Genomic DNA, 22048 nt, shown 5'->3' on the forward strand with positions numbered 1-22048 from the left:
ATCCATTGTTAAAAATTGCTTACTTTATTAGAACATGTTAAAATCCCATTAAAGAAAAATAAGCTAAGGACAGAGGGTGACCTTACACATTTCAAACCAATTGGTTTTTAGTCATGACTATAACTATTACTAAGAACCATTTGGTTAGAAACGTGTAAAGTCACCCCTCTATCCATGGACGTGAGGCTGGATATCCACTTTGTTTCTCCTTCTTGCTGCTGACACACTATAGGGGGGTGGAAGGTTAGAAGAAAAGAAGATGTCGTGGCAACAGGGGAATTATTTGACTCTTTGACCTTGCTTGTTGTATTATATGTGGATGATAAAGTAGGTTACATTTTTTTCCCATGGTCGGTTTTGTGTTTGGTTCTCCACTAGGCTTTGCCTTAAGGCCGTCCCTGGGAGTGCTGAGGTCTGTCCAATAGAGGAGCTATACTAGGAAAAGGAATATTGCTTACACTACACAGGTCATTAGATAGTCTATAGTGTTGGGATTAGCCCATATTTTAGGAGGGGTCATATAGTTTTATCAGAAAAGTTTTTTCCAGGTTAGGTCGTTGGAGAGTTCGAGTTCCAGTTTTAGTTCTGAGAGGAGTCTATTCAGGTGTAATTCAGTGGAAACAAAGCTAGACATTACAGTACTAACAGGTTCTAAGAAAAGTAGATTCAGCAGAGGCGAGAAGGTTCTGTCAGTTCAAGTCTCCTCACATCATGAGGACACATGTGAAGCATCGTCTGGACACCGGGAAAGTCTTGTGCCTGAGGTCCAGAACATGAAATTGACTGCCATATCTCTGTCCCCCCTGTGAGGAAGATGTTGGCTGGGTTTCAGAGAACAGGAAGGGTGGTGGTCCTCAGGGAAGATGTTATGCCAGAAGGAGGGTCCCCAGAGTCAGCAAGAACACTTGGGCTGCGGACAAGATAGGTAGAACAGAGACAAAGACTAATATGACAGAAAACAAAAGGAACATCATTAAACAAGGACTCTGTCTTATTCTGTATGCTGCAGCCAAGTGTAACCAAACTGCACACTAAAGTTGGACTTGTTATCCTGGACCCAAGGTCTCCTGTCTTATCTGAAGCTATAGCTGGACCCGGTCCCTTGGATGGGGAAGTAATCAGAATTCTTGAAGCAACTGTGAGTAAAGAACAAACTATACAACACCTGGTCCCATGGACGGGGAGGTAACGAGAACTCCTGAAGGAACAGTTACTCTTGTTTAGAAGAGGGGTTTCAAGCCAAGGAGAACTCAGTTCCGGCCCACAGCCTACCGGCTTTGTACCCTCCTTTATGCTGCCGGCACAGCATTCCATGCACCGCTCAAGATTAAGTCCACAAACCGTATTAAAGATCCGTGAGTTGGACTTTTCTCTTTACAATTGCATACAGTATATGGAGGCTAGGTGGGGATGTGGGGGCACATACTGTATATGGGGGTTATATGAAGGCTCATACTGGAAATACATTGCTATGTGGTACTGTATTTTTGGACTATTAGGGGACTCATTCTGTATATGGGGGACTGAGTGATGGCTCATGTTGTATATAGAGGGACTGAGTGGGAGCTCATACTGCATATAGGAGGACTGTGTGTGTTGACTCATGGTATACAGAGGAATGTGAGTATACTTAATTCTACTCAATATTATGTGATGCAATTAATAGTAATATACAATAATAATCATAATTAATATGTTAATATTGAGGAGAATTAATTTGAGCCTATGGGTTTGGCCCTGCCCAACAGTTATAGTTTCTCATTTGACCTCTCAGGAAAATTAATTGCCCACCCCTGATCTATATTGATAAAATATCATTGGTACGCTATTATATTTGCCTGTCTGCTGTGTGACTCTTAAAAGAACAAATGATGGCCAACCATAGGCCTGCCTGCCAGGAAAAGCAAATGGAAAACGTGCTTCAGATTCACCTACAGAAGAAACATCTCAGACTAAGAATACTTTGCGTTTGGTTTAAAAATTCCATTGTGTTAGGCTAGTTACACACTAGCGCTTTTGAGCGCAGCGACTGCCTGCGCACGGCCACTGCTAAGCCCCGCCCCTGCAGCGCCTCCGCCAGTAGCTCCGCCTACCGGCGCATGACGCTGCATGCATCCTGCGTCCCCTATCTTTGTCACTGGGGGCGCAGGCCGTGCGCAGTATGCGTTTGGCGGCGCATACGCCTTTTTGACGGTGCGCCGAGTGCAACCAAACTGCAGCAGGTTGCGTTTGGCGCAGGTCGGTGCACCGTCAAAAGGACGCATGCGACGTCAAACGCATACTGCGCACGGCCTGCGCCCCCAGTGATAAAGATAGGGGACGCAGGACGCATGCAGCGTCATGCGCCGGTAGGCGGAGCTACCGGCAGAGGCGCGACAGGGGGCGGGGCTTAGCGGCGGCCGTGCGCAGGCCGTCGCTGCGCTCAAAAGCGCTATTGTGAAACTAGCCTAACAGAGCTTGTATTCTGCAAAACAATTTCCGTGTTGTACATACCAAAATAATGAAAACCGCTGCACGTGTGGCAGTAATAATCGTTATTTGTTACACTGAACAGGTACAATACAACTTAATCTTTATTCTTTTATCTTTCAGATCGTTCTGGTGATTAAACGTTTATTTGAATCCTGTAAAATTTAATGAAGCCACATTTTAGCTCAGCCCATACATCTGATTACTCACAATGTACTCAATGCACAATTATTTTTAATAGGTTCTAGTATATATTTTTTACAGCAGAACTTTACTTGAGTGCTCTCCAGGGAAAATGTTTTTTTTTAGGAATATAATAAAAAAAATTATAATTGCTTCCAGTGCTGGCCAATATAATAATCATATAGGAACAATGTTTAAAGCCTTAAATTATCCTTACATTTAGACGGCAAGGGCATGAAAAATAAAATAGCTTAGCTTTTCGCAAAGTCCTGTTGTTGGATTAATTTAAGCCTTTGAGCTTCCTGTAAAAGACAAGAACCACGTGACAGATCTGTAAATTTTATATGGTGAAATAATGATAGAATACATGTAGAAATGCCCTGGAATAAAGGAATGAAATAAGCAGCTCTACAGATAGACTGTGGATATGTATTTCATAGTTCTACTGGACTGCCGTCAACACACAGTTGATCCAGCCAGCAGGCTTGCTTACCGGATAAAGTACTTATTTGCGGAAATGCAGGGTCTCAATGAATGCTAATGTGTCTAGAAAGGGTGTTAATTCAGCGGGAAATAAGGAATGTCTGAAAATAGGATAAAAAGCAGCACACAGAGCAGTAAGTAGGAGAAACAGGTTTAAATGCAAATACAAGTTAAATTGCACATCGCCCCGTAAAGCTGCATCCTGCTTTAGATTTTCCCAAGTCTTCCTGTTCTGTAAATTGCAAATCATGGCCGCTGAAATTGAATTCCATTCTGCCTTTTGAACATTATTTTTTCTAGCAAGCCAAATAAATAAAGAAAGGATAAGCAAATCAGGCCATGCAAGCAACCATCTAAAGAGAGAGAAAATAGCACTGATACGCTGTTCTCTGAGCCTCAGACCATTAATTTCCAGCCCGGGTGGAACCACAAACCTCACATTAGTAACCTGCGAGATTTGTTTAAGACTTTAGCCTTCATATTCCCAGATGGGTGTTTTAATGTTGACAGCTGTTATAATTCTCAAAGTGGAGCTTAGGATCTGTCTAACCCTCCGAACAGACACCTGTAATGTGATTCATTTGTTTTCTCTGCTGCTCCCTATGCTCATTTAAAAGTCATTTGCATCTCTTGCCATATTGTAGTGTGAACCCTTCCGTTGCTGGAGAGGACTGGTTCTGCAGAATCTTCTGGAGAATATCATGGGAAAAACTGAAACAAAGCAGATTTCATCTATAATAATGCTTAGGATGTGTTCACGTTGAGGGTTTTTTTTAGGAGTTTTTGGAGCAGAAAGTCTCCAACTCTCCAATCAAAACTCTTGGGTTTTGAACTTAGCGTGGTTTTAGGAGGGTTTCTGCTCCAAAAACGCCTGGAAAAAAAAACCTCATGGTGAACATAACCTTAGAACACAAAGCCAACACTAAAATCAGTGCCTTCATCCCTTACCAATCAAAATAAAGTATTCTATCTAGAAACGAGGTCAGCATCACTACGCCTGGCTGCCAAAGCAGTTCACTTATTTCCTGCCCATTTATAGAGCATTATATGATAATAGTGAACTATCATTATTTAAAGAAGACCTGTCACCTCACCGGGCCAAAAGTGGCAAGTTTTTGGTTTCAGTTTATTTCTGCTGCTCTCATAAGTATTCTATTTTTCATTCGTTTTAATCAACCATACAGTTCCAGAGTTATAGGCCATTTTATTTAGTGCTTCTTTTTAAGGTCTTTACTATGTGGTCGTTGCTCACAAGGTTATTATGCAGAACAGCCTGAAGACACGCCACCATAGAAGAGAAGACCAAAAATATTAACACTAAATAAAAAGACCCATATCACTGGAAGTGTGAAAAAAACAAAAACCTGAATACTCAGGAGAGTAGCAGGAATAAAATTGGAGCAAATTTCGGCCACTTTTCACCTGGTCATAGTTCCTCTTTAGGGTGAAATATTTAGAAGGCATTTTAACCATATAAAGTCTAGTACTATTAAAGGATGAATTTGAAAGTGGAGGTAAACTAGAGAACTAACCATTCCAGACAGTATTTTACTCTGTTAGTCTATTCCTCAAAATATTGGAGCCAGGTCTTAACCTAAAGTCAGGTCTAAACAACAACTTATATTACTTAGTTGCATGTCTTTGAAATCAGAAACCAAGGCAGTCAAGTCGCATTACTTTTCAATTTACTTCTACTGAGAAGTGACTCAAGCAGGGAAAGTTGATTCATTCAAACCATGAAAAAACTACATCATGCATGACCAATTTGTGCCATCAAAAGTGTAAAATGAGTTTTATTATCCTGAACTGAAACTGGATCCAAATAAATATAGAATAAATACTGTATGTCCCATATGCATTATTTCTCTCATTACGATCCAGCATAAAAATAAATGTAAAATCCACCAAATGACACTTTGTGAAAGTGTCCCTAAAATTATAATTTTCTCAGAAAAATGGCCAAAGAATGGTGATTTGTTATTCCATACTGAGTAATAAGGGTGGCAGAAAATTCCCCAACCTATACATGTAAATGGGACATATAGTATCTGCTTTCTTTCAAAACAATCCCTGTAAATTTAATGTAACTGGTTTTCAGTCAAGTTTTTTTTTGCAATAATGTGAATATATTCTCTCCAAAGTTCGTATCTATGGTCACACAGTTATTTTTCTGTGAATTGCATTCTTCTCTCATGTAGTTTGTGGTACATGGAATGGAAAAAATGTGAAAAAACAAGTCTCAAGTGACTGATTTAGTATACAATAAGTAAGACAGTGCTGTGCTGCCACCTGCAGTTGTGCTGCTATATAGTTATCTAAAGATGCTACTCGTTACTATCTAAATATCCTATATTAAAAATATGTCTAAAAAATAAACGTTAATGAACTTGATGTCTCATAGCTTTCTACATTTTGAATTTTTCACATATTTCAGAGATGGCCAGCCAATCTAGTTTAAACCTTAAGACTATTATTTGTTTTCACCCTGTGCATCCAGTAGTGTTCCGGACTGTTCCAAACATTAGTGCTCATTGCAGTCTGTACTAACATTAGGGCCTTATTCGTGGAGCCACCTTACAGAAATGCCTCTCTGCTGTGCACCTGAAGAAGACGTTGTTTGTGGAACCACTGTGCCACGGACCGCAGAGAGCGTGGAGGGGCATGACTAAGGCCTCTTTCACACATCCGGTTTCAGGGTTCCGGCAGCGTGCGGCGAAAAGCCGTGCCGCCGGAACCAGCCTGTAGCGGTGACACCGGATGTGGATGCGTCGCCGGATGCGGCCTGGATAAAATTTAAAGGAGCCGCAGCACCGGGCGACGAGAGCCAGCTGTAGAGAGGGGAGCCGCAGCGATGAGAGCCATCTGGAGCGAGCGGGGGGACGAGTGGGTCAGACAAAGAAAGGTATGGAAGGAGAGGGAGAGAGAGAGATACAGAGAGAGAGAGATACAGAGAGTCTTGCGCTTGCCGGGCACCTGTGGGGTTAAATCACACAGTGTCCGGGCATGCGCACTTTAAAAAGCCGTTCCGGCGATGCCAAAAAACGTTGCAGGGAACGTTTTTTGCAGATGCCGGACGGCACATTGTTGCCGTATCCGGAAAGAACCGGGGCCGCCGCATGTACATCCGGCACAATGCGGCGATCATTACTTTCTATGTGACAAAACCGGATCCAATTCCGGATCCGGTTTTCAGACTTTTCGCCGCATTTTGCCGGATTCAAAAAGACGGATGTGTGAAAGTAGCCTAAGCGAGCACTGGACTGTTCACTAGAGCCTCTGATGATGAGGTTAGACTTGGATCCCGATGAACGTCAGGTGTCACATCAGGACAGACCAACGGACGCACAGCAGCTGGATCCAGTAGGACAGATTGGATGGTGCAGCAGGCAGAGTTCATATCAGAGTGCAGCAGGCAGGATCTGCAGCAGAGTGCAGTAGGCAAGATCTGCACCAGAGTACAGCAGGCAGGATCTGCACCAGAGTGCAGCAGGGACTGGTGCACAACTTTACACAACTAGACTGCTGAACAGGAAGGTTGCTCAGACACCTCCCCAGTGAGGAGGAAGCAATATATTCATAATGTCCCACAGCCATTGGCTGGAAACGAAATAGCAAGTGCACACGCTGGCCCTTTAAGGACACGGCTGGAGGCCCGGCTGGAAACTCTGCTGGAAGCATGCAGAGCATGGGGAAGGGAAGAACCAACCTCAGCGCGGGTGAGTGAAGTGACACGCAGGAGACCCTGCCAGTCAGAGCAGGGATCTGGCATGGTGCTATAAGTACCACCCTTTACGCCTCCTCCTCTTCAGGCCATCGAGGAAGTTCCAGAGGAGAATTGGAGTGTGAATGTTCACTTTAGGCTCCTAGGATCTCTCTTCGGGACCAAATTCCTTCCAGTCGACAAGGAAGAAGGTCTTGCCTCTCACCTTCTTCATGGCCAAGATGTTCTCCACCTCAAAAACATCATCCGAGGCAGTTGGCATGGGCGTGGTACTGGGATCCTTGAAGAAGTGGCTCAGGATGACAGGCTTCAGCAAACATATTTTTCTCCTGCACGGATTTCCTGGTCACATTGTGTCTGATCGAGGTTGGCAGTTCACTTCCGGATTCTGACGAGCTCTCTAAACACCTGGATATCGTCTTGGATTTCTTCTCGGCCTATCACCCTCAATGCAATGGGCAAGTGGAGCGTGTCAACCAGGTCCTGAGCAAACTGTCACAGACGTGATTTGTGGAATCACTGTGCCACGGACTGCGGAGAGCCTGGAGAGGTATGACTAAGCGAGCACCGGACTGTTTGCTAGAGCCTCTGATGGTGAGGTTAGACTTGGCTCCCGATGAAAGCCAGGTGCCATTCCAGGGCAGACCAATGGACGCGCAGCACCTGGACCCAGTAGGATAGATTGGATGGTGCAGCAGGCAGAGTTCATAGCAGAGTGCAGCAGGCAGGATCTGCACCAGAGTGCATCAGGGACTGGTACGCAACCTTACACAACTAGACTGCAGAACAGGAAGGTTGCTCAGGCACCTCCCCAGTGAGGAGGGAGCAATATATACATAATGTCTCACAGCCATTGGCTGGGGAGGAAATAGCAAGTGCATGCACTGGCCCTTTAAGAGGGCGGGAGCGTGCGCATGCATGCTCTAAGGACATGGCTGGAGGCCCGGCTGGAAGCATGCAGAGTATGGGGAAGGGGAGAACCAACTGCAGCGAGGGTGAGTGAAGTGACACGCCAGAGACCCTGCCTGTAAGAGCAGGGATCCAGCGTGGTGTTAACAAAGTGTAAGCGAAACAGTAGCAGAGTAATAATATCAACATAAACTTGACAATAGCATTGATCTGTCCATGACATTGTGCTAGCCAATACTAATGTTCATAAAGCAGCTCTATTCCTATAATAATTCCTGTAGAGTACTTAGTGCTATGAAAGCATCCGTATTAATTTGACAGCCATAGCGCCACTTGAAAGTCCCAAACTGATTTTTACTTGTCTGATTTTACTAGATATTGTCCAGTGGTATAAAAATATGTTTTATTGTGTGTAAAATTTTATATAATTGCACTTACTAATTTACTTTATTTTTCAAATGCAGCCTGATGTCATGGATTCTGGGCCCTTCTCCTGATTCTGGCAGTGCTACTGTTGCAATGAAATGGACACTGAAGAAATCTCCTCCCCACACGCCTGTACTGGTTACCTGACATTCATTAATTAAGCTGGACCCCTTCTCTCTCCCAGACAAGACAGAGACAGAGAACGGGGCTGGCTTCACAATGAACTAAGTCAGCCAGCCCCTTCAAGTACTACATTGATCCCATGCTGACAAATAGGTGGGATACTCCCTTCCTGTTTCTGCACAAAGGTAGAAGTGTAGCTGCTGCCACCAGGGATATATACCTCCTTCAAAAGACAAATGGTTATTTTGCAGGTAGGTCTTTGAAGAATAACTGCATTTCTAAATGACAGTCAGTGCTGCAGGCTGCACTAAGTAGTGTACTGCCTGCCATCTTCACTGCAGGAGTGAACATCAAAGGACTTTACAGCACTTGCTCCTGCTAGAAGACGGTAACTAAGTGTGTCGAGCAAGACACTTCCTAGTTGGACCCATGGAAGCTCACACAGCGTGAAATGGCCATAGTCCTGTCATTGTCTCCACCTCTTCTTGCCACCGCTATGTTTTAATCTTCTTTGAATAAAGAATCATGAATTATATGGTGAGTGCTGCCTTTCCTTTCATATTGGTCAGTTATATTGTACTTACTGTATTTAAGACACACTGAGGGAAGGAATCATCACAGTAGCGTTTTCTGTTTTCCTGGTAATTCCTTGCTCTGTTTATTGATCTATTGCTGCCTGACTTTGGGCCTCTTTCTGATTATCCGTTTGCTTATCCCCTTTGCTCTGATCCATTATTTTCCTGGTATTCTGACCTCGGACCCTAACCTGGCCTTTGTCTTTTCCCTTTTGTGTACTACATTCTCTCTTAGTATCTGCCCTCAGAACGTTTGACTACCCTGCCTCAAGGTTTGTCCGTAAATGGTGAGTAGGGCTACACTACCTCATTCTGTCTTCAGATTACATAGCAAAAACCTGGTTCCCTTTAAAAGTAAAAAAAATCTAACATATAGTGACTTCCACTAAAATGCAGGTATCTCTTCCTGTGCCAATGTCACTTGCATCAGAGTAGATATAAAGTCAAAAAAGGTCACAGATGTGTTGCACTTGATCCTGAATATATGTTGGTTCGTCAGGACCCATTGGTGACCACCCTGCTCATACTTATAGAGTTGTGGACATATTGTTTTGGATGCCACTCTTCCTAAATTAACATTTACAGGAGAAAATGGCCATTAGTCATTTGTGGTGTTTTACTCCTGCACACCACTAATTCCTAGTTACAGCAAGGCAGGGCCGGACTGGCCATCTGACAATTCTGGCAAATGCCAGAAAGGGCCTGTCTGGTCATGGGCTGCCTTGTCTGCTATGTTGTTAACAGAATCGGTGTTCTCAAGATACCTATACTGTTAAGAGTTGTGATGGAGCACAAAGTTGCGTCACTTACCCCAGCAGGCCACAGGTATCATTAGAAATATTGGTTTGTAGAAAATCTTCCTTTCCTCCATCCAGGATCCCATCTGGTTCATGGGGACGGGGACAGCATGGGCCTGTGTGATTTCAAATGCCAGGACTGTATTATAGCCCCAGTCCGATCCTGCAGCAAAGCAAAAGTTGGCAGAAGCAGAACATTCTACTTATAAAGGGTTAGCCAACTGGTAGCCTTAAGGCACCTTATTGTGAGCTCCAGGGACCTCGGATGTTTCCATTGGCACTATTAGACAAGATAATATTTTAATTGGATTTGGCACGAGGACGCTCATTTACAACACATGAAATGTTTGCACAACGCTGATTTGCAGTAACAGTATTATCCATCATATTAAATAGATGAGTGCCGGAGTTGGCCAATGGTTAAAACCTTTCTGCAAAGTAAACAGGAGAATTATTAAGACACAGTACAGTGATTTTTGGTTCTTGAGACAGTTTGTGGATTAATGGGGCACTTTCCCTTATCATCCTTTCTCCCATACTGCTCCCAGCTATGAACAGAATGCTGACAGAGTCAGCACTTCCAGGGCGTGATCCTGGGGCCTCAGCACAATGCTTAAGAGCCTTATCCTCATAATGAATTACTTTTTTAATGATACTTCTGCAAACATATGGTGAGTGGAAATGTTGAACAAACAAGATTGTTTCTCTTAAGTGATCGCTCCAGTTAACCCTTCATGCCACTGACTGCTGCAGATTTACAGCTACTCACCTGGTGAATTAAGATTTTATACATTTGTTGGAAGAGATCTGCCATCACTTTCCTTGCAGCTTATACTCAAATAAATGATGTTTCCAATTAAACTGTTGTTAAAAATTTAACAGTATAAGGCCGCTCATGTATTTCTGTTTTCTTGTAGACATATGGTAACCATAAAAGTATCATCTACAGAATAGGTCTACCCTGCAACATGTATCACTGTCACCCCGGATGTACATAAGAATACTACATCTTTTCATGGCTAACCTTTAATTGGATGTGATAACACATGGCCACACCATAGTGACCAAAAAACATGTAGGGCCCCATCACATAGAGGGGAGGATGAACCAAAGCCGCCTGTTTCATGGTGACATGTAGACCTATCTGCAGAGCACAAACGTCTGCAACAAGCAGTCCCAGTCATCTGAATAAGGCTTGCAGAAAGTAGAAACCTTGCTGTAGAAAGAATCCCAGTCACATGTATGGGACACAAACTCTGCAGCTTGTGAATAGACAGTGTAAAGTTTCAGTGTCGGACTAAGATGCCATGGGCCCACCAGTAACATTGACTAAGGGGCCAACTGTTCAGCTACATACAAATGTTACGTTATTCTCATTTCCAAATTTACTTCTCCTTCTATATACAGTAATAAGCTGGGTAATTTGTTACATGCATGTTGAGATGACTTCTTTGTTTGTACAAAGTGAATCAAGAGTATAATGCTAACAACTGTTTATGTAAAGGGGTTGGAGGCCTATTCCTTCACAGGTGTGCATCGGGGTATTCACCTATTTCCCTGAGAGCCCTGATGCCGGGAGGAAATGAACTTTTTTCCTCCCCGGCAGCCTCCGGCTTTCAGTCATGGAGGTGGAGCCGGGGCGGCTTCAGTCACCGCTCAGTACATAGTGACCGACGATTGCAACTGTGATCCGGCACTGACTGACAGCCATCTCAGTAATAGAGCCACCTGTCAATCAGCGGCGGGGTGTGGTTACAGCCACTGCTCACTATGTACTTTGAGGTGACTGAAGCCGCGCCGGCGCCTCTACTGTGACTGAAAGCCCAAGGCTGCTGGGAGGAATAAAGTTCACTTCCTCCTGGCAAAGGGGCTACCAGTGTGGGTACTAGGCAGCTACAGAAAGCTACTAATCAGCGGATTAGCTCCATACCTGCAGGTTAATAGCATTTTTTTTACATGGCAGGCTCCATTTAAATGAATAATGGCACGGTGTAATTTGTCATGTGGTGTTTTTCTTCCACAGTTGTATTTATCTAATTTTAAGACCATCTAAGGACCAGATCATTTTTTTCTGATACAAAACACCCTGGAATTCAAAGAGGGAGTACTTATTTTTTCGCAAGACTGTACCTTGAAGCTTTTTAAGAATTCCAAAAAAGGACAAATTCTAGAAATGATCTCGATGTAACAATACTAATATTCTATTCATACAATGGAAATAACAATAGATCTATATGGCTAACATAACTCTATACACTTTTTACAAAAGTATTGGAAAGTCTTGTTATTTGAAAGTTTGATTCATGGCGCCCTCTTCTGCAAGGCTCACAGAACTACATTTCTAAGCTTTGTTGAATTCTGTAATTCAGATACTAAACTGTCATACAAGGTATTTTGGTCAGACATGAAGAATAAACAGAGGAAACTATCATTTTGACTTACAAATGCTGCAAAATGTACCGAGCTGCAGCTTGTAAGCACTGAAAGGCATATGGCACTCAAAGTCAGCCAGATGATTGGTGGGAATGCTGAGAGTTGGACTCCATTGTAAATCCATAACATAGAAGATCGTTCATCTTTCTTCCTTTCTTCTCTGCTAAACTTTAGCAGATGCCCTGTTACATAACGCTGATAAATGATCATTTATACTCATAATAAAAATTTCCTCAATGAAAAACGAGTGAAATCTCACTGATTGTACAATCCCTGCTCATGCTTCCATTTACTTTGAACATTAATTGAACAATTTTACTCGATGCTGATAACCGTCCTGTGTAAAATGCTCTTAAACTAAACATGGGGGCAGAAGTGATAACGCGTGGATCTTATGGGGCTGCGCTCTTTGAATCTGAAATAATGACTTTCAGTGATAGATTCGGAATAATACAATGTATGCAGTAGTGTGAAAACCTGTTAGTCAGGTATAGAAATAAGGCTGTAATGTAAGAAGGCTTTGAAAAATAGAAGTGTTAATCGTTTATTTTTATCAATGAACAAAATTTCAAAGTGAATGAACAAAAGGAATGTTTAAATCAAATAAACGTTTGATGTGACCACCCTTTGTCTTCAAATAGAATCAGTTCATCTAGGTACACGTTCACACAAAATTTGAAAGAACTCAGAAGAGACTTTGCTCCAAACATATCTGAGAACTAACCATATATTCTTCTGTGGCTGTAGTCCAGTAGAAATCCTTTTGTCTCTTCTTGTAATCCCAGACAGACTCGATGATATTAAAATCAGGGCTCTGTGGGACCATAGCATAACTTCCAGGACTCCTTGTTCTTCTTTACATAGCAGAAAATAATTCTAATTGACAGTGGGTGTATGCTTAGAGTTGTTGTCCAGATGCCTCCTTGTAAGTATTACAGGATGGATAAGTATCTGCCTGTATTTCTCAGCATTTACACACCATTAATCCAAACCAAATTTCCAACTCCAATTGTTGAAATGTAACCCCAAACTTGCAAGGAACCTCCACCATGCCTCACTGTTACCTGCATACACTCAGTACTGTACTGCTCTCCAGCCTTTGGCAAAGAAACTGCCATCTGTTACAGCGAAATAATTTAAATTTTGATTCATGAGTTCATCACCTGCTATTTTTCTGTATCCCAGTTACTATGTTTTCATGCATTGATGGTTTTTTCTTTGTCGAAGGTATAGCTTTTTGGCTGCAATTCTTCCATGATGACTACCTCTTGCCAGACTTCTATGAACAGTAGATAGGTGTAGCTGGGTCCACTGGTTGCTACCACTTATGAGCCGATGGCATTGCTGTACATCTTCCAATTTTGAAGGAAAGTAAGCATGATGTATCTTTCATCTGCTGCACTAAGTTTTCCTTGGTTGACCACTGCATCTATGGTTCTCATTGTTTCACATTTCTTTATGCTTATTCAAATGAGCTTAAACAGCAGATAATAAAACCGCAATGTGCTCTGAATTCTTTGCCTGGAAGATACCTTGCTGATGCAGTATAACTACCTTGTGTCTGATTGCTGCGCTCAATCTTGCCATGATGTGTGACCAGTGACCTGAAACTTTCTTCCACAACTTCACTTTTGTACTGCTCAGTGACTGTTTTAAGCCACATACTCAGCTGTTTCTGTATTAGATAATGTCAAGCTACATATGAAAATGATTATCATTATTACCTGTTACGTATAATTGGCTTTTCATATACCTGACCATAATCTTATAAAATTCCTGACTGTGTGCAAGTGTACATGGAAGAATTGATGCTGTTTTGCAAGCAAAAAGTTCTCCCACCAAATATTGGTTTGATTTAGATTTCTATTTTGTTCATTCACTTTGCATTTTGTTAATTGATAAAAACAAACTATTAACACTTCTACTTTTGAAAGCGTGTTTACTTTGCAGCATTTACTCTACACCTCCCTAAATGTTTAGCACGCTCCTGAATATTTTTGCTCATTTTTGTATACTCATGAAACAGCTGAATAGTAGTGACGAGCGAACGTGCTCAGATAAGATGTTATCTGAGCATGCTCGGTTGCTAACCAAGTAACTTCGATGTCCTCGAAAAATATGGTTGAGTCCCCGCAGCTGCATATTTTGTGGCTGCAGCCGCAACACATGCAAGGGATTGCCTGTTTGTTAGACAATCTTCCTGCATGTGTTGCAGCTGTTGAAAATCTGCAAGACATGCTGGCGCGGGGACTTGACCATATTAGAGGAACAAAGAATTTAATTTGGCACACCAATCCTAGTAAAATTTGTAAGTTTATTCTTCATGCTTAAACAAATTAAGAGAAAACTGACGTGTTTCTGGCGCAAAGTCGCGCCCTCAGTCATAGGATGTCAGGGAAAAAATGTGAAAAAACATATAAAGAGAAAATAATAACAAATCATCAAACAAAAATAAACACACTAAAGATGCACGTAGGTGGAGCAAACTAATGACGACACCAAAATGAGCACTGAAGGTTACTAAATGTAATACAAGTCATTTCTGTAATTCATCCCATTAGAAAAATTGGTGTTTAATCCCTTCATGAACAGAGGTATTTTTGGTTTTGGGCTTTCATTTTTGGCTCCCCTTCTTACCAGAGTCATAACTTTTTTATTTTTCCATCAAGGCTTGTTTTTTGTTGTACTTTTGAACAACACCATTGGTTTTAACATATCATGTACTGGAAAATGGGAAATAAAATCCCAAGTGCGGCGAAATTGCAAAAAAGTGCAATCTTACAGTTGTTTTCGGTTTTTGCTTTTCTGCTAGGTTCACTAAATTGTAAAACTGACCTGCCATTATGATTCTCCAGGTCATTACAAGTTCATAGACACCAAACATGTCTAGAATGTTTTTTATCTAAGTGGTGAAAAAAAATACCAAATTTTGTTTAAAAAAAAAATTGCACCATTTTCCGATACCCGTAGCATCTCCATTTTTCGTGATCTCACCAGGTTAATCCTTTTTTTATTGATAGATCGGGCGATTCTGAATGTGGTGATACAAAATATTTGTATGTTTGATTTTTTTTTATTGTTTTATTTTGAATGGAGTGAAAGGAGGGTGATTTGAACTTTTTTTTTTTTTAGATTTTTTAAAACATTTTTTTTCACTTTTGGCATGCTTCAATAGTCTCCTTGGGAGACTAGAAGCTGCCATAATCCGATCTGCTTTGCTACATACATGCGATGATCAGACCGTGAGTAGGTAGCAGAATACCTCCCTTGCTTTGAGCGCCGACCACCAGCGCTCATAGCAATTCGGCAGTGACAACCATAGAGGTATCCAGGAGATCTTTGGTTGTCATGCCAACCCATTGGTGACCCGAGATCACGTGACGGGGGTCACCGATAGGCGGATTTCTGGCACGATTGCTGGAAGTGCATGTTAAATGCCGCTGTCAGTGTTTGACAGCTGCATTTAATGGGTTAATAGTCGTGGGTGGATGGCAATTCCACCCGCGGCTGTTCCGGGCACACGTCAGCTGTTGAAAACAGCTGACATGTGCCAGGAAAGATGTGGGCTCACCGCTGAAGCCCACATCAAAGGGAGGGAGTAAATGTACGCCCAATGTCGGAAAGGTGTTAAATGTAGAATCCAGTATGCCTCCCTAAGAGCAGGCTATTTTTGCCAATTGCCACCCTGTTTGGGATAAGGCACTTTTTCTAAACCCAAAAAATGCAAAGTGAGTAAAATCACCTGTGTGAACTGTGACCAAATGCTTATATGGTCCCGAATATGAACTATTCCTATTATTAATGCTGGCTACATGTTCAGCAATTCTTTAATTGTCCCAGTTGTGCACCCTATATAATTCACTTTGCATGTGACACACGTAATCCAAAACACTACATACTTGGAATCACAATTTATAAAAGAAGTAATGGTGTATGGAATGTTAGGATGAATTACAAATATGCGTGTTTTATCCAGAGCAAACTGACATACATTGCATCTGGATCCTGTGCATTTGTGGAAGCATTTGACAGCTAGGCATGTAGAAGAAGGAGGGGGTGATTTGAGCATACTGGGCGATACCTAATGTAAGGCCTCTTCTGGCAACAACCCTGCACCCATTAGTGAAGATATTGATGTATGACTGGTTAGTATTGCAGAACAATCCTCTTTACAGCATTAAATTGAGGACTGAATGCAGTTGGGAATGTGATGGGAGACTGATTGCTGTCATTAGAAGTACCCCTTTTATATCGTAAATCAGATCTAGGTTTTCGAGACACTTTAGTGAAATCATGTTTAACCTTTAGACTGTTATAGCCATGAGTGGTAAGTCTCTTAGATATGACTGCACTTTCCCGAAGGAAAGCATCCTCGGTGGAACATATGCGTCTTGCATGCGTGAATTCCCCTGATGGTACAGTATAGCCTGCGTGACATGACGGGGATGAGAGCTCGATGAAAGGAGGATAGTGCTGTCGCAGACGTCCTTTCTCAAAAGGGATGTCTCAACTTTGTGTGTTGAAGGGTTTCCTTTCAGAATATCTATGAAAGAGGTCTGTATGGACAGATTGCTTGCTGTGAACCGCAAGTTTAAATCATTTGTATTTAGATAGGATGCAAACCACTCAAATGTGGATAAAGGACCGTCCCAAACAAGGAGGAAGTCGTCCACATATCTGCCAAACCATTTTATATGAGGGAGGAAAGCATTGTCGTCAGTGAAGACAAAGCTTTCCTCCCAACAAGATATATATAAGACTGCCAAAGAAGGGGAGAACTTGTTCATATTCAGGAGCATGTTAGCATTTTGTCACTTTGCGTTTTTTGGTTTAGAAAAAGTGTCTTATCCCAATTGGGTGGCAATTGGCAAAAAAAAAACCTTGCTCTTAGGGAGGCTTACAGGATTCTACATTTAAACACCAAATTTCCTAATGGGATAAATAACAGAATTGACTTGTATTACCTTTATTAACTTTCAATTCTCATTTTGGTGTCGTCATTATTCTGCTCCACCTTGTGACTGGTTATTTTCTCTTTAAATGTTTGTTCACATTTTTTTCCCTGACATCCTATAACTAAAGGCACGACTTTACGCCAGGAACGCGTCAGGTTTCTTTTAATTTATTTTAGTATGAATGAATAAACTTACAAATTTTATCAGGATGGGTGTGCCGAATTAAATCCTTTGTTCCTACTATGGCTGCGCTCACCAGCTGGATCGGCAACCTCCGATGTGATTCTCATTACCCCTGAAGATTTCTACACACTATGTTGCATCTGCCATTCCTCCCTGCTATCGACTTGAAAATATTATTTGAGCAAACCAGAGTCACTCAGTTAGCATGCCAGTGTGCTCTCATAGCACCATATCCCAGCACGTTCGCTCATCATAACTGCATAGCCAAGGATTAATTCTAATATCTGCTAATTTGATGCATTTGTTCATCTAAGTTAGGACTTTAGAATTTGGATATAATAATAGCATATTACAACTTAGGCAAAAGAAGAAAGATATAGCTATCTTTGACATTTTCATAGATACCAAAGTTCCTGGCAAACTGGCAAAAATTATGGAATCACCGGCCTACGAGGATGTTAATTCAATTGTTTAATTTTGTAGATAAAAAGCAGATCACAGACACAAAACTAACATTAAAAGAAATTAAGAACAAAAAATGTGATAGTCAGTAATTACTTTTTAAAGCAAGCATAGGGGAAAATTATAGAATCACTCAATTCTGAGGAAAAAATTATGGAGTCATGAAAAACAAACAAACAAAAAAAACACTCCAACATGTCACTAGTATTTTGTTACACCACCTCTGGCTTTTATAACAGCTTGAGGTCTCTGAGGCATAATGAGTGTCAAACTTTACTCTTCATCAATCTGGCTCCAACTTTCTCTGATTGCTGTTGCCAGATCAGCTTTGCAGGCTGGAACCTTGTCATGGACCATTTTCTTCAACTTCTACCAAAGGTTTTCAATTAGATTGAGATCCAGACTATTTGCAGGCTATGACATTGACCTTATGTGTGTTTTTTCAAGAAATGATTGCACAGTTTTTGCTCTATGGCAGGCTGCATTATCATCTTGAAAAATGATTTCATCAGCCCCAAACATCCTTTTAATTGATAGGATAAGAAAAGTGTCTAAAATATGAACATAAACTTGTGCATTTATTGAAGATGTAATGACAGCCATCTCCCCAGTGCCTTTACCTGACATGAAGCCCCATATCATCAATGACTGTGGAAATTTGCATGTTCTCTTCAGGCAGTCATCTTTATAAATCTCATTGGAACGGCACCAAACAAAAGTTCCAGCATCAACACCTTGCCCAATGCAGACTTGTGATTCATCTCTGAATGACTTTCATCCAGTCATCCACAGTCCATGATTGCTTTTCCTTAGCCCATTGTAACCTTGTTTTTTTCTGTTTAGGTGTTAATGATGGCTTTCGTTTAGCTTTTCTGTATATAAATCCCATTTCCTTTAGGCAGTTTCTTACAGTTCGGTCACAGACGTTGACTCCAGTTTCCTTCCATTTGTTCCTCATTAGTTTTGTTGTACATTTCCTGTTTTGGAGACATATTGCTTTAAGTTTCCGGTCTTGACGCTTTGATGTCTTCCTTGATCTACTAGTATGTTTGCCTTTAACAACCTTCCCATGTTGTTTGTATTTGGTCCAGATTTTAGACACAGCTGACTGTGAACAACCAACATCTTTTGCAACATTGCGTGATGATTTAAGGCCCCGTCACACTAAGCGATCTCGGTAGCGAGATCGCTGCTGAGTCACAACCTTTGTGACGTAACAGCGATCTCACCAGTGAGATCGCTGTGTGTGACAGCGATCAGCGAGCGGCCCCCCTGCCGGTATCGCTGATCGCTGGAAGAAACCTCTGGACATTTCTTTGGTCGCTGGTCTCCCGCTCGCCGGCACGCATCGCTGTGTGTGACAGGCGGGAGACCAGCGATCAGGTGTAAAAAATAATAAAAAAAAATAAAAAAATATAGTTATTCTCACCTTCCGACGTCCCGTTCAGCCATCCTGCCTCTCTCCACGCTCCGGTCCCAGTGATCCTTTGCACGAATGACCGCGAGACTTTGTTATCCCTCGAGACCGTGACATCTCGTGGTCATTCTCGCAAAGGATCACTGGGACCGGAGCATGGAGAGAGGCCGGAAGACTGCGCGGGACATTGGAAGGTGAGAATAACTATATTTTTTATTTTGATTCTATTTTTTACAGCGATGGCCAGCGATGCCGGGCGCTCGGCATCGCTGTGCTGATCGCTGGTGAAGCTGTCTGTGTGACAGCTCACCAGCGATCACATAGCGACTTACTAGCGATCCTGACACCTTGATATCTTAGTGTGACGGGGCCTTTACCCTTTTAAGAGTTTGATAATCATCTCCTTTGTTTCAATTGACATCTCTCGTGTTGGAGTCATGATTCATGTCAGTCCACTTGGTGCAACAGCTCTACAAGGTGTAGTCACTCCTTTTTAGATGCAGACTAACGAGCAAATCTAATTTGATGCAGGTGTTAGTTTTGGGAATGAAAATTTACAGGGTGATTCCATAATTTTTTCCTCAGAATTGAAGGATTCCATAATTTTTCCCCTATGCTTGGTTTAAAAAAGTAACCATTACTGACTACCACATTTTTTGTTCTTGATTTCTTTTAGTGCTTCTTAAAGCCAGAAAGTTGCCATTTAAAATGACTTTAGTTTTGTGCCATGTCTGTGATCTGCTTTTTTTCTACAAAATTAAACAACTGAATGAACATCCTCCAAGGCCGGTGATTCCATAATTTTTGCCAGTTTGCCAGGGGATGTAATAGTACAGTAGTAGCAAATGCCAACTCCACCAATCACCGTTCACCCCACCAACTTTTAGTAACATTGGTTAGTTGCTATACAACCAAGTTTATTACCGCTATATCGCTTACCATCTAAGAGAGCAATGATGCCTTTAGGCAGCACATGTTGGTTTATTGCCCTAGCATATAAACAGCAAAAAGATAGCATTAAACGTCAAATTTTTGTCTGAATGTGCAACTTATCTGTTACTTTAGAAAGCCGTTGATTTTATCCCACCTTGACTACAAAAATGTTCACCCTGCGAATATACTGATATCACTATTATGTAATATACATCTATAGTAACGTATAAAGGCAATTTACATTTTGCCATCATTATCAGTTGAAAACCTGGTCTAAATCTATGCGGCTCATGCTCGGTGTCTGCTAAGCGTAATGCAGAAGATTAATGTCCTAGCAAACTCCCAAGGCTATTTTATCTACAGACTGACACAGTGTTATCTCTGCTAGGGCAGAACCTGTAAAATGGTGTATTATCCTCATCAGCATTTAATTATTCATCAACTATGGCAAATTAAAACTTTGCATTCTTAATCCTTCGTTCGGCCAATGAGAACACATAGCAATAATAATGATTCCTGGACTGGACGGCTCGGCTCGATATCCTGCCGGTGACAAATTCATTTAGAGACGCTTCCAGATTAAGATCAGTAGGTTGTTAATAAATAATGTCTGTTAAAGTGGATTGATAAAAGTTAATAAAAGTACAGAGGATTTCCACCCAAATAGTATTTAAGTGTGGAATCAATCAGAATAAATATTGCATGTGATGCATTTTTCCACTGTTACTTAATATTTGCATCAATGATGTTTTGTGGCTGGATGTCAGATCTAATTATGAGAACTGGAAACCAGAAATGCCTTATGGAAGTATGGGAATATAAAAGCGGTAGCCAGCAGAAATATCTTGCTTTTATCATATCATTTTTTTCTTACACAATATGGCTGCCATATTGAATTTCCTGTACATGGCAGTTTCAGACTCTGTTCACATCTTGTTATGCCAACATGTTCAGGATATGCACCACCAAAGTGGCACATAAAGCAAACCACAGATCCTGGTGTGGTGATGGCCATAAAAGTAAGCTCCTGCCCTCTGTTAGGGTACTATGAACAGGAATTTCTTTTTTTATGTATAAAAAGATGCATTTTTTTATATATCTTAGGCAATTGCAAGGAATAAAAAATATATTCTGGGCAGTATACACTACATCATTGTAGATAATAGCAGATTTATGATGACACTGTGTGGCTGCACAATGCTATATGTTGGAGGCATACATCGAATATCTTCCTATAGAATGAACATATACTGTCCAGAGCCTTACCAAGACTCTTCATCCAAGATAATAATTAACATTCAACAACACTTAAAGGGAATCTGTCATCAGGTTTTATACCTAATCTGAGAGCAGACTAATATAGGGTCAGAGACTCTGATTCCGGCTATGTGGATAAAATCCCGGTTTTATCAGCAAGAGATTGCCATTAAAGGTATAGTAAACCTGCTGCCATGTAGTCATCCACATTCATGAGCTCTGTATAACCCCGCCCCATCACTGATTGTCCGCTTCCTGCCTATGCACAGGATACACAGCTGACAATCAGTGATATGGGCAGGGTTATGCAGCATTCAGAAAACATCTAGATCTGCAGTATGTAAGGCAGAGATTGTATCAAAACTGCAACTAGGAGCCCGGTAAGAGACACATGGGTGGAATCAGGGTCTCTGCCCCTACATCATGCTGCCCTCAGATAGAGTAGCAACAACCGTGTGACAGATTCCCTTTAAAACTAAAGTCTTGGGAACTTATGGTGAACTATAAAGTCCTGACTCTCACAAAAGTTATTAAAATCAGAGGCTTGCTTTCAGAATTCCTATGTGGCCATTCAGATCTAGGAAACGCATTTTCAGTCACAGCAGCTTCTGCAAAAAAGCAAACAGTAATGTGTACATACCCTAACCAGCCTACCGGTATCAGCACACACAGTGTAACAACCTTGATATAAAACCGTCCTAAAAGTCTGAAAAGAGAAAATA

General features: G+C 41.5%; 1 protein-coding gene across 1 annotated transcript in view; it reads left to right on the top strand.

The window, feature by feature from the left end:
* Positions 1 to 8847, top strand: part of ZNF280D (zinc finger protein 280D) — a 274432-nt gene extending 265585 nt beyond the window's left edge. Inside the window, exon 23 of the mRNA XM_073586999.1 lies at positions 8230 to 8847. Coding sequence (XP_073443100.1) covers positions 8230 to 8262 — 33 coding nt within the window. The 3' untranslated portion in view covers positions 8263 to 8847. The remainder of the gene's footprint in view (positions 1 to 8229) is intronic.
* Positions 8848 to 22048: the final 13201 nt, after the last annotated feature.

Source organism: Dendrobates tinctorius, unplaced genomic scaffold (assembly GCF_039654945.1).
Source record: "Dendrobates tinctorius isolate UK_male_01 unplaced genomic scaffold, ASM3965494v1 ptg000097l, whole genome shotgun sequence".
Classification (NCBI taxonomy): Eukaryota; Metazoa; Chordata; class Amphibia; order Anura; family Dendrobatidae; genus Dendrobates; species Dendrobates tinctorius.